Below are 12,507 nucleotides of genomic sequence, written 5' to 3' on the forward strand. Positions count from 1 at the left end.
GACCTCAACACAAAAAGGACACGTGTACTGTCTTCTTCCCACACTCTTCTTATATATATCCCTCCACCATCTCTTAACTCCTCAGAAACCCTCATCATCGGAATCTCCTCTTTCTCCGACCAATAATCACAGAAAAAGGCTGTCATCTGATTATTGAAAACACTAGATCTTCGTAATAACATCTCCTATTTCAAGGTAATTTTTTTTCTGATTCAATAACACATAGTATTGTATTTTTTTTTCCTGTATTATATGTGTGTTTTTTCTTTTTTGTTTTCTGATTGGAGTGTTTTTTTTTTTTTTGAAAATGGATAGATGGTGTCGGATGCGAGTAAGAAGAGAGAGGCGCAGAAGAAAGCAGCCGCAGCTGCCAAGAGAAGTGGCAAGTCTAAGGCGGCGGCGATGAAAGCGGCGGCGGCTGCCACAGCTTCTCCAGCGGAGAGCAACAGTGTCGATGATTTAACGAATGGTGTAGGGGAAATTCAGTTATCTGATCGGACTTGTACCGGTGTTCTGTGTTCACATCCACTTTCCAGAGATATTCGGGTTAGTTTCTTTTGATCTATTTGTTTCTTCTTTTTTTTTTAACTGGAATTGAGGTCCTGAATTCGTAATCGTACTTTTGAGTTTTCTCTTTGATCTTTTGCTCTGTAAGAACCGGAAAATCTTAGTTTCATTAATTAATTAGTTATGTTGTATTATTTTACTTTTTGTTTGTAGTGGCGGCAGTGCTGTCATACGAGAAAAGCTCATATTGGCAGAAAATATAACTATAACACACACTTATAAAGTAATCCAAAATAATAAAAGTTGGGGAACTGGAAATACATGAAATAGAAACATTTCAATCAATTTTTGAAAATAAGATGCTATCTTTCTCTCTATCCATATATTTTGGTCCTACGACTATCTTATTTGGTGAGTCAAACTGTTTTTTCTTTCACTGCGAGGTTTAAAAAAAATTCATTTGAACTATAAATAACTTTAATTTGTCGTACTTATATATGGTTTCAGTATCTTGAAATTATTTGAAAAGAATAAAAATGGATGTAAAAATTCACTCACAAAAATAGATGGATTGGTTCTTGTTTTGGATGGAGGAAGTAGGTTTAATTTTTTTTTTTTTTGATTTAGTTACTAGTTTTGTTGTAAAGGATTTCTAGTTTTTTCTTGATCAATACCGTACATAATGGTTGCTTAACAATTAACATATCACTTGCCAGTTCTATATTCTTTAGTGACAGAGGACAGAGTATATGACTGTAAAGCGCTATAGCTTGTCGCTGGTTGAGAGACCCGTAAGAGGACGTTAAAATTGTTGCAGGAGGGAGTTAAAAGAGGAAATGTGTTGTTTTGGATAAATGTTACTTGACTATAAATTAAAAACAATGACTTTGATTTTGCCTGTAAATGTAGGGTGTGCTCTTGCTCCTTTCTTTCTGATTTCAGTTTGGTTTCTGTTGCTTCTGCTTTTCCCGACTCCCAATTGATTGCTTCAAATTAACACTTAAATTTGAGAAAATTTTCATATTAGCGCTAATCAGAAATTATCTTTAATATTTGAGCAATAAATCTAAAATGAGTTTTTGGAAAAAAAGGAAGTGCTATGCCAAAATACCCAAAAATCTTAAAAAACAAAACTGAATTATGGACACACCAATGCCTGGTCTTGATGTCTTTGCAATACATTCTTTTAATGCTTAATGGATGAAACTCTTGGTTCTACTCTGCAAGAGATGACTGAAAGTTTAGTGATTGTTGTTTCTTTGTTCCAAAAATGAGAAATTAATATGAAGTGGAGAACAGTATATTTGCTCGATGATGCTCTCTGGTTTTGGGTGTATGGAGTTTGTATCCAATTTTTTTTTAATCCTGACAACTTGCCCATGCATAGACCTTATGATGTCTTGTGACAGGGACAATTTTGTTTTAATTTTTATTTCGTGGGTTTGTATCCTGTCATTGTTTGTCACTGCAAGCTTGTGACGTTTATGAGGCTTTGATTGTTTATTTCCTTGAATTTTCTTGATGAGTTTTTTTGTTTCCTTGATTCCCTTTGCATTTGAACAGTCACTTTACTTGGGTGTTATTGCAGAGTGTGATATTCCAACTCTTGGTACATCAATCAGTCAATAACTGAAGCTATCCCATATTTACTTAGAATGGTCTTGATTGGTGAAGTTGCATATAGCTGTCATTACTCATTACAAGAAGCATAGATATTCATGCTTTTGGACTAACTATGACTAACAAAAAAGATTATTACCTACATGGAGTTCTCTCTTTAATGCAATGACCTAAATTTTTTACCAATTCTGGTACTCTTTGTTTGCAGATAGAATCTTTATCACTTACTTTCCATGGGCATGATCTAATAGTTGATTCTGAACTGGAGCTCAACTATGGAAGGTACAGTTTATCATCTCCTTGTATGGCTGTTTTCTTAGTATATATAGCTGGTAGCTGATGGTCAAATTCTATGATCTTAATTTCACAGACGTTACGGTTTGCTTGGGCTTAATGGCTGTGGAAAGTCTACTCTTCTTGCTGCTATAGGATGTCGTGAACTTCCCATCCCAGATCATATGGATATCTTTCATCTAACACGTGAGATTGAAGCCTCTGACATGTCCTCTCTTCAAGCTGTTATTAGTTGCGATGAAGAGAGGTTGAGATTGGAGAAAGAAGTTGAAGTCCTGGCTGCACAGGTATTGTGCCATGAGTAATAAATCACATTCTGTTCCATCGGCTTGATCTTTTTTTTGGGGCAAATGTGATGATTTGTGTTGTGTCTATCTTTAGGATGATGGTGGCGGAGAGCAACTTGAACGAATCTACGAGCGTTTAGAAGCTTTGGATGCATCAACTGCTGAGAAGCGTGCAGCTGAGATCTTGTTTGGTCTTGGATTTACCAAGCAAATGCAAGAAAAGAAAACACGAGATTTTTCTGGTGGATGGAGGATGAGGATTGCTCTTGCTCGGGCCCTGTTTATGAATCCGACCATTTTGTTGCTTGATGAACCCACCAACCATCTTGGTAATCTTTTGGTGCATTTTTATAATATATCAGATGTTGTGTTATGACATGATTGGTTTGAGTATCTGGACATGGTTAATTTTCTTTCAGGAAGAATACATACAATGAAAACTGATATTGCAGATTTTAATATGGGACCTTAAATGTGTTATTTCGCACTCTTGTTACAGCATTTTTCCTGGTGTCTTTTTGTTTCCCTCTGCTAAGTAGTTACATGAAGCTCCCTTTTAACTAAAAGGTAATACAGGGATGCTATAGTATCTTGTCGTTTTTTCACGTGGATCCAATGAAGGTGTGCTAGATTCTTTATTCACCGATTTTTAGATTTCATATGCTTATGGTCTTTTTCTCCTGAATGCAGATCTAGAGGCTTGCGTGTGGTTAGAAGAAACGCTGAAGAAGTTTGATCGCATTCTGGTTGTTGTTTCACACTCACAAGATTTTCTAAATGGTGTGTGTACTAACATCATCCATATGCAAAATAAGAAGTTGAAGCTCTATACGGGTAATTATGATCAATATGTCCAAACCCGTGAGGAGCTGGAAGAGAATCAGATGAAACAGTACAGATGGGAGCAGGAGCAGATTGCTTCAATGAAGGAATACATTGCTCGTTTTGGACACGGATCAGCCAAACTAGCCCGTCAAGCACAAAGCAAAGAGAAAACACTGGCTAAGATGGAGCGTGGAGGGCTTACAGAGAAGGTGGTGAAGGACAAGGTCCTGGTCTTCCGGTTTCCTGATGTTGGCAAACTTCCCCCTCCTGTTCTGCAGTTTGTGGAAGTGACATTTGGCTACACACCTGATAATCTCATTTACAAGAGCCTTGATTTTGGCGTAGACCTTGATTCAAGGGTAGCACTGGTGGGACCTAACGGAGCTGGAAAGAGCACGCTGCTTAAGCTGATGACAGGGGATTTAGTTCCCCTTGATGGCATGGTTAGGCGGCATAATCACCTGCGGATTGCACAGTTCCACCAGCATTTGGCTGAGAAGCTTGACATGGAAATGTCTGCTCTCCAATATATGATAAAAGAGTATCCTGGAAATGAGGAGGAGAAGATGAGAGCAGCAATTGGGAGGTTTGGTCTTACTGGTAAAGCTCAAGTTATGCCTATGAAGAACTTGTCAGACGGTCAACGAAGCAGGGTGATATTCGGGTGGTTAGCGTTTAGGCAACCTCACATGCTGCTGTTGGATGAGCCGACCAACCATCTTGATATTGAAACTATTGACTCACTTGCCGAGGCTTTGAATGAATGGGATGGTGGCATGGTTCTTGTTAGTCATGATTTCAGGCTCATAAACCAGGTTGCCCACGAGATATGGGTATGTGAAAATCAAACTGTAACACGGTGGGAGGGTGACATTATGGACTTCAAGCTACATTTGAAGTCGAGGGCCGGATTAGGTGATTAAAGCAGACATTCCAGAGTTTTGGGTACTATTGCAAGTGAAAATATGGCTGCTTCTCCTGGCTAATAGTGTAGTCCGAAGAGAAATTGGCAGGCCATCAGCAGCAGGCCATCAGCAGCTAGCAACGTTAGTGACACCATGCCAGCTGAATACCTTAGAGAGAGGAAGCCATCGTGGTCACCGTATGACTGGACTGGCTGATGTTTAGCTTGGTGCAATATTTTTGTTGTCCAAATCATTCTGGCCTTCCTCCAATATTGTAAGTCATGAACCGAGAGGAGAAATAGCAGCCAAATTGATGTATTACATTAAACATCACCTTCTTTTGTTATCCACGCTATATCATAGCTATATTGTACTTCAGATTTTGGGACTTCACTACTATTATGATTTATGAATTTATCTTTTTATCTTAAGTGCACTCTATATGTTTGTCAGATATGTCTTCAAGATGGCCTTTGTATTGTAATTTTTCCGTTGTCATTTTACTACAATCTAAGAAACTATTGCAAATAATACTGATGCTGAAAATACTATTGATATCGCCAATATTGGTGTTACGTTCGCTGCTCCAGCCCAGTTGCACTGCTATATGCCAGGCCATTTTCAGATGTCTCAAATATTGAAATATTCGCCAATGAAAATTTTAAGCGTTGGCACTGCTTGAAGTTCATAGTGTTACGCATGCACTGCTGCATCTACAACCTAGCGCTGACGCTGCCAATAAAATAGTAGAATCATGCCAACAAGGTATGTCGTCATATTATATTGGAAAATATTTCTAATGAACTGTTTGACGTGTATTGCAGTTATAAAGAAGCAACAACTATTTGAGACTTTAATTAAAAAATTCATTACTGAAGATGCTACAAAACAAAAATTTGTAGTAGAAAATTTTTATCAGTGGTAGATGAAAGATGATAAAGAGATGAATGTGCAAATCAACGAATATCAAAAATTGCTAGAAGACTTGAAGGCCGAGGGGATGTCTTTACCAGAAAAGTTTGCTGCTGGAGTGCTAATTGAGAAGCTGCATGACTCATGGAGTGACTACAAAAACAACTTAAAGCACAAACAGAAAAATTTCACCATTGAGGAAATTGTTACTCACATCCTAATTGTAGATTCCAACAGAAAAATATCTGCCAAAGCTAGGATGACAGCTCTTAAAGCAAACTTAGTGCAAAGCAACAACAACAACCGCAAAAAGTACGAGAATAAGTGTCAAGGTTACAAGCCTAAAAATCCTAACCTTAAAAGAAAAAAAGGCTCTTGTTTTGTTTGTGGAATACCAGACCATCATGCCTCACAGTGCAGGCACAGAGCAGAAAATGACAAAAGAAAAACTAATACTCCTAAGGCTAACTTAGCTGAAGGAGGTGATATTATTGCACCTGTCATTTCTCAAATAAACATTGTAGCACATGCAAAAGAATGGGTGGTAGACTCTGAGGCTACTCGGCACATTTGTGCAAATCGAGAAGCATTTTCTTCTTATACTCCTGTAGAGGATGATAGAGAAGAGGTCTACCTTGGAGACTCAAGTACTACCAAAGTCTTGGGTAAGGGTAAAGTTCTCCTAAAACTCACTTCGGAAAAAACTTTAGCCCTTGTTGATGTACTGCATGTTCCTACTATGAGGGCAAACTTGACCTCTGTATTCTTATTGGGAAGAGCCTAAGTGAAAGTGTCATTTGAATCTGATACGATCATAATGACCAAAACTAATGTGTTTGTAGGATAAGGCTGTTGTAACCAAGGACTTGTACTTAATATTTCTGATGTTATCAATGGAAATACATCTGCTTCTGCTTATATGGTTGAGTCTATTTCTTTATGGCATGCTAGACTAGGACATGTTAATATCGCGTATATAAAGAAAATGCAGTCACTAGGCTTAATATCTAGTTTAGACTCAAACAATATAGACAAGTGTGAAATATGTGCTGAAGCTAAAAGTACCAGAAAGACTTGTTTTTTTGTAAATAGAGAAACTGAATTATTATCTTTGGTTCAAACTGATTTAGGCAATTTAAAACAAACCATGACTAGAGGTGGTAAAATGTATTATGTGACATTTATTGATGATTTTTCCAGATATACTAAGTTGTACTATTTGATTAGAAATAAAGATGATCCATTAATGCTTTTATTTCTTATAAAACTGAGGTTGAAAATCAATTTAGTAAAAAAATCAAGAGAACTAGATCTAATAGAGGTGGAGAATATCTTTAAATGAATTTTGTGAAAAGAATGGAATAATTCATGAAGTAACTCCGCCTTATTCACCTGAGTCAAATGGAGTAGCTGAAAGAAAAAATAGAACATTGAAAGAGATGATGAACTCTATGTTAGTTAGCTCTAATGCTCCTGATAATTTGTGGGGTGAAGTTATTTTATCTGCATGTCACTTACAAAATAGAAGACCACATAGAAGAACTGGCAAAACTCCATATGAATTGTGGAGGGGTTATAAGCCTAATTTGAAATATTTAAAAGTGTGGGGGTGCCTTGCTAAAGTTCTTTTGCTTTAACCTAAAAAGAGAAAAATAGGTTCTAAAATTGCTGATTGCATGCTTGTTGGTATGCTGAACATAGTGGTGCATATAGATTTCTCGTTTTAAAAAGTGATGTGTTTGATTGCAATACTATAATTGAGACAAAGAATGCTGAGTTCTTTGAATATATTTATCCATTGTCTCATAAAATTTCTCATACACCTGTTGAAACAAATAGTGAAATTACCTCTAATGTGGAACCGAGAAGGAGAAAAAGGCCTAGGAAATAATATTTTTCTTATGGAAATGATTTTCAAACTTTTCTTGTCAATAATGAACCAACAAATTATTTTGAAGCTATATCTTCTTCAGAAGCTAATTATTGGAAAGAGGTAATAAAAGTTGAAATCGATTCTATTTTGAAAAATAATACATGGATTTTAACTGATTTATCTCCTGGTGCAAAACCTATTGGTTGTAAATGAATTTTCAAAAAGAAATTTAATCCTGATGGATCTTTAGATAAATATAAATCTCGGTTAGTAGCAAAAAAATTTTCTCAAAAACAAAATATAGATTATTTTGATACATTTGCACTAGTAACTAGAATTTCTTGGATGTCAAAACTGCTTTTTTAAATGGAAATTTAGAAGAAGAAATTTATATGGTTCAACCTGAAGGCTGTGTCATTCCTGGACAAGAAAACAAAGTTTGTAAATTAATCATATCTCTTTATGGCCTCAAACAAGCTCCTAAGCAGTGGTATGAGAAATTTGAACAAGTTTTACTGAGAGGCGGTTTTTCTTTAGTTGAGGTGGATAAATGTGTTTATACTAAAGTGGTAGACAATGATTATGTGATAATATGTCTGTATATTGATGACATGCTTATATTTGGTACAAATTTAAATATTGTGCAAAATACTAAATTATTTTTGTCTACTAATTTTGATATGAAAGATCTGGGTGAAGTAAATACAATATGAGAAGTTAAAGTTATAAGGAGTGAAGATGGAATAATGTTGTCACAAGAACATTATGTTGAGAGACTTCTTAAGAAGTTTGAATATTTTAATGTCACATCTGTAGCACTCCTTTTGGTGCTAACTCTCAGTTGTAAAAGAATAATGGTGACCCAGTTGCTCAGTCTAAATATGCTCAGATTATTGGGAGTCTGATGCATTTAATGAATTTTACAAGGCCTGATATAACCTATGTTGTGTGTAGATTGAGTAGATATACTCATAATCCCAATAGAGAGCATTGATCTATATTAACTAGACTAATGAAATATTTGAGAGGAACCATGAATTATGGTATCCTATATAGTGGATTTCCTTCTACTTTAGAAGGGTACAGTGATGCAAACTGGATCTCTGATTCGGATGAGACAAAATCCACTAGTGGTTATATATTCACCCTTGGTGGTGGTGCAATATCGTAAAAATCAGCTAAACAGACGATCATTGCTAGATCGACTATGGAATCAGAGTTTGTAGCTCTGGAGTTAGCCGGTTCTAAGGCTGAGTGGCTAAGAAACTTCTTAGATAATATCCCTTTAATAAAGGACGTACTGCCTCATGTGTCTATACACTATGATTGCCAGGCAGCAATAACTATATCAAAGAATAAATCTAATAATTGTAAAAGTAGACACATGAAACTGAGACATGATGTCATAAAACAGCTGTTGAGAGATGAAATAATTTCGATTGACTATGTGAAGTCAAAGATAAATTTGGCCAATCCTCTGACTAAACCCGTGGGAAGAAAATTAATTTTTCAAACCTCAAAAGAGATGAGGTTAAGGCCAATTTCTTGTCAATAGAGATGGTAACCCAACCTATGTGATTGGAGATCCCATGAAGTAGGTTCATGTGGGTAATAACAAGTCAATATTGACACTGAAGCACTAAAAGAGAGTGCTTGACTGCTACAGATTGAGAGGCTGAGTTATAACTCTTAATGAATTCATATTGCTTATGGATGATGTATTTAAGAGCAGTACCCACTTGATGAATTCACCTATATGAGAGTGGAGTAAGGCCGCTCCTATGAGATTTTGGCCTAGTCTCTATAGTCTCATGAATTACCAGGCACGCGCGTGGCCTAGTGGCGCAAAACCGCGTTGAACAACAAAATTGTCAGGGTCGAAATGTGATTGAAAAAAATCTCTGACTTACAATAAGAATTATTGGTTCATAGTATTATTATTATATTTCACCAGTAATTCTGTAAGCTAAATTTTATCAATCTAAGTTCGGTTCATAGTCCAAAAGACACCAAACCTATTGCATTTGGACCATACAAATCCAACAAGTTTATTTTTGAAGGTCTTTAAAATAGCGGGGGACTGTGGCAATATTTTAAAGTCCTTTGGACAAATGTCTTAGCCCTTCTAGAAGGCTATGTTAAGTGGCAAAAGAAGTGTAAAAAGTGGCAAATTCCATCAACCACTTTCTTTCCATGCACAATAAAGTTCCATGCAATTACAACTATAAATAGCCACCATTGGTTACACAATTCTCCATCATCAGAAACAAAAAGCTCTTTCTACTTAGCTTTCTTCTCTTTCTTGCCTAGCTTCTCTTATATCCAATTTTACTTATAAATTTTCTTTGTCCTTATTCTCTTTTCAATCTTGTTATTATTGTAATGTAAATATTTTGCTGATTCCTGTATCCTCTAAATAAAATAGAGTTAAGCTTGTTTAATCCTGGGGAAACATTTCACACTGCTGAAATAATTTCTTAGGACAGTACCTAACAAGACTAAAGCTAATTCGTGTATCTACTTACAAAGAATATTATTCCAGTGTTATTCTAATTTTCCCGCTGTCATTTTACTACATATATATATATATATATATATATATATATATATATATATATATATAACGGATTATTACAATTTTTGCCAAGTTACCGGTTAATAATTACCATAAGAATTTACTTGTAATACCTTATACAAATTTGAAAGTATCACAATTGAATAAAATGTATTGATAGTATCATAAAATAGGAGAGAACAAATAACGAGACAAGACATGAGTTCAATAAAAGAAAAGATATAACGGATTTTGAGTTGACATTTTAGATTTTACGTTATGCTTCTTTTTGTTACTGAACAAGTGTAAATACATTCGACGAATTTTTAAACTTGACCTCATTTTTAATTTTTATACTTTATCTTTAGCTCCGGCCTATTAATAAGCACCTAAAGTTATCAAATACATATCTATTGAACCTTATAACACTGACATGACAAGTTGTGTGTTTTTAGCTCGATGTTGAGCGTTTTCAGAAATGTCTCTGTAAGAGAATATGAAGTTTTGTAAATAAAAACCGACCATTCTTTTATTTGTCTTCCTTTTCTTCTTTTTTTCTTTCAAATAGCCATACTTTTATAGTTTGTCAATGTCTTCTCTTTTCCTTTATTAGGCACTTTGATTCTCAAATTTTTAAATAGTCATGTTGTTAGTCGAGTCTTCGGTGACGACTCATCTGACACACAAGACACAAAATTCTCGTTCTTGTCCTTGTACCCTCACCCATTTCTCCTATGAGTTTTTCTTAAGTGTCTTCGTTTTACTATTTCATTACTCAGTTACCCAATCGCTAACAATGTCAAGTCATCACAATAAGTCGGAGCTAAAAATTAGATGTCTAAAATGAAAATGAAGTCAAATATAAGGGTGGCAGTCGTAGGAGCAATTACTCTTTTGAAAGTAAAGTAGTATGGGGTTGTGAACAACCAGAAACATAAGTGGATCCCGCTCACTACAGTGTCTGTACCTTTAGCAGCCAAGTCTGCCACATTAATTAAATTTGAGAAGGAGGATTATTTCAGTTTTCAATCAAACGTTTCTCATTCACACTCCTCTCCGTAAAAGCAGCTCAATAGCTTGTGGAGAATGGGCCTAACTTTGCCTACCATCACAATAATTGAAAATTTGGGCATTATATACATGAAGGGGATTAAGGTGGGAAGAGAGGGGGAAAAAGCGATATTTATTTATATAAAAGAGAAAAGCATAGGGGAGATAGTTCTTGTCAACGTACCTTAATTGGTCTGCATAGCAAATTTCCCAATTTATGTGAATTCATTCTTGTTCAAATTAATGTCACGAGAATAGATTTGTCTATTTTCACAAAAAAAAAAATAAAAAAGTGGCTGGACTTTAAAAAAACAAAAATGAAACATTAAGAAACTATAAAATACTCTCTCCGTTCACTTTTACTTGTCCACTATAGTTTTTGACACCCTTTAAAAAATAATAAATGAAGTACATGATTTACCACGATACCCAAATTGACTATGCATATTTTTAATGTATTTGAGAAAATAATTTGAAATGAGTAATTAATACCGAGGATATGATAGGAAAAAGAAAATCGCCTTCTCTTAATATGCTAAAAGTGACAAGCAAAACTGAAAATTTATTTTTAAAATACTGGACAGGACAAGTAAAAGTGAACGAAGGGAGTATGAGACAAAATGCAACTTTTCCTCATTTAGAATATTATGGCTGGATTTAACTCTAAGGTGTTTCATGTCCAAACACAAGTTAATCAACTTCCGAATATTCTTTTTCAATTTCAAATACTATTTTTTCAAATATCAACCAATTCAGGTCTAAACACCTAAGCTTCCTGTGCATCGGCCTTAAAACTTCAAATTCTATAATCTTTTGACATAATTAATTTTCCATCATCTAATATTGGAAGTATATATATATTCATTGTTCAAATATTTTTACTCCCCACACTATTTGTTGGCTTGTACATGTACCTTGTTTCTTGATTTTCTTAACTTCTCGTACTTGTACCGATTTGTACGCTAATTATACCCCTTTTCTTTTGAGTTTTATATATGAATATTCATATTATACATAGCTCACTTGTTATTAACGTATTAGTGTTGCATACATTAACAGCTATTAATCTTGAATTTCTTTTGCTTCTAGATATTACAAGTTTTCTTGCATAGAATAGTACTTCATTAATCTTAGTGATTTCAAATTTGTTAATTAAGCAATTTATTCAATATTCACTAATGATGTTTAGTTTACAAATTCTACAATATGCACTAGTTAATAGTCTATCTCTTTTACCCTTTTAAGGGGTATGCTTTTCCCCTGTATATGGTCTTCCTCGAACAAAAGGTTATATGGTGGCTCAATATATTAAAAAGAAAAAAAAAGTGGTGGCAAAAGGAAAGGATTTCAGAATAGTGGTAGTGACAAATGAGTATAGCCAGTAAAATGAAATAGTCTGGGCTGAAAATTTTAACCATTTACAGGACTTTGAATTTTTTTTAGCGACTTCTGCTCCTGTTGAAACTTCAAATAAGTGGATCATCTAGCTTTTGGGTACAATCAATTTATATTCAAATAATCAAATAAAATAACGCTTAGATATCCACAACAAACCCTAAACCTTCCGATTCAGCATCTGCAAAATGCAGTATCACGTAATTATAATAGGACAAATAGAACAAATTTTCTTGATTCAATCTAATTAAGAAACAACTGAATAATAGCACTATAAGGCGCTAA

At 34.8% G+C, this 12,507-nt stretch overlaps 2 protein-coding genes across 2 annotated transcripts; both read left to right on the forward strand.

Annotated features, from left to right (window-relative positions):
* Window positions 1-4,869, forward strand: LOC109217862 (ABC transporter F family member 1-like). Its single transcript, XM_019382148.1, has 6 exons — window positions 1-195; window positions 316-546; window positions 2,336-2,409; window positions 2,498-2,708; window positions 2,803-3,037; window positions 3,399-4,869. Exons 2-6 carry the CDS (start codon window positions 316-318, stop codon window positions 4,454-4,456), a joined length of 1,809 nt encoding a protein of 602 aa, XP_019237693.1. The 5' UTR covers window positions 1-195; the 3' UTR covers window positions 4,457-4,869.
* Window positions 4,870-5,363: 494 nt separating this feature from the next.
* LOC109217859 lies at window positions 5,364-6,134 on the forward strand. Its single transcript, XM_019382145.1, has one exon. The coding sequence runs from the start codon at window positions 5,364-5,366 to the stop codon at window positions 6,132-6,134; it is 771 nt and encodes a 256-aa protein (XP_019237690.1).
* The last annotated feature ends 6,373 nt before the right edge of the window (window positions 6,135-12,507 follow it).

This window comes from Nicotiana attenuata, unplaced genomic scaffold, assembly GCF_001879085.1.
Source record: "Nicotiana attenuata strain UT unplaced genomic scaffold, NIATTr2, whole genome shotgun sequence".
NCBI classification, from domain to species: Eukaryota; Viridiplantae; Streptophyta; class Magnoliopsida; order Solanales; family Solanaceae; genus Nicotiana; species Nicotiana attenuata.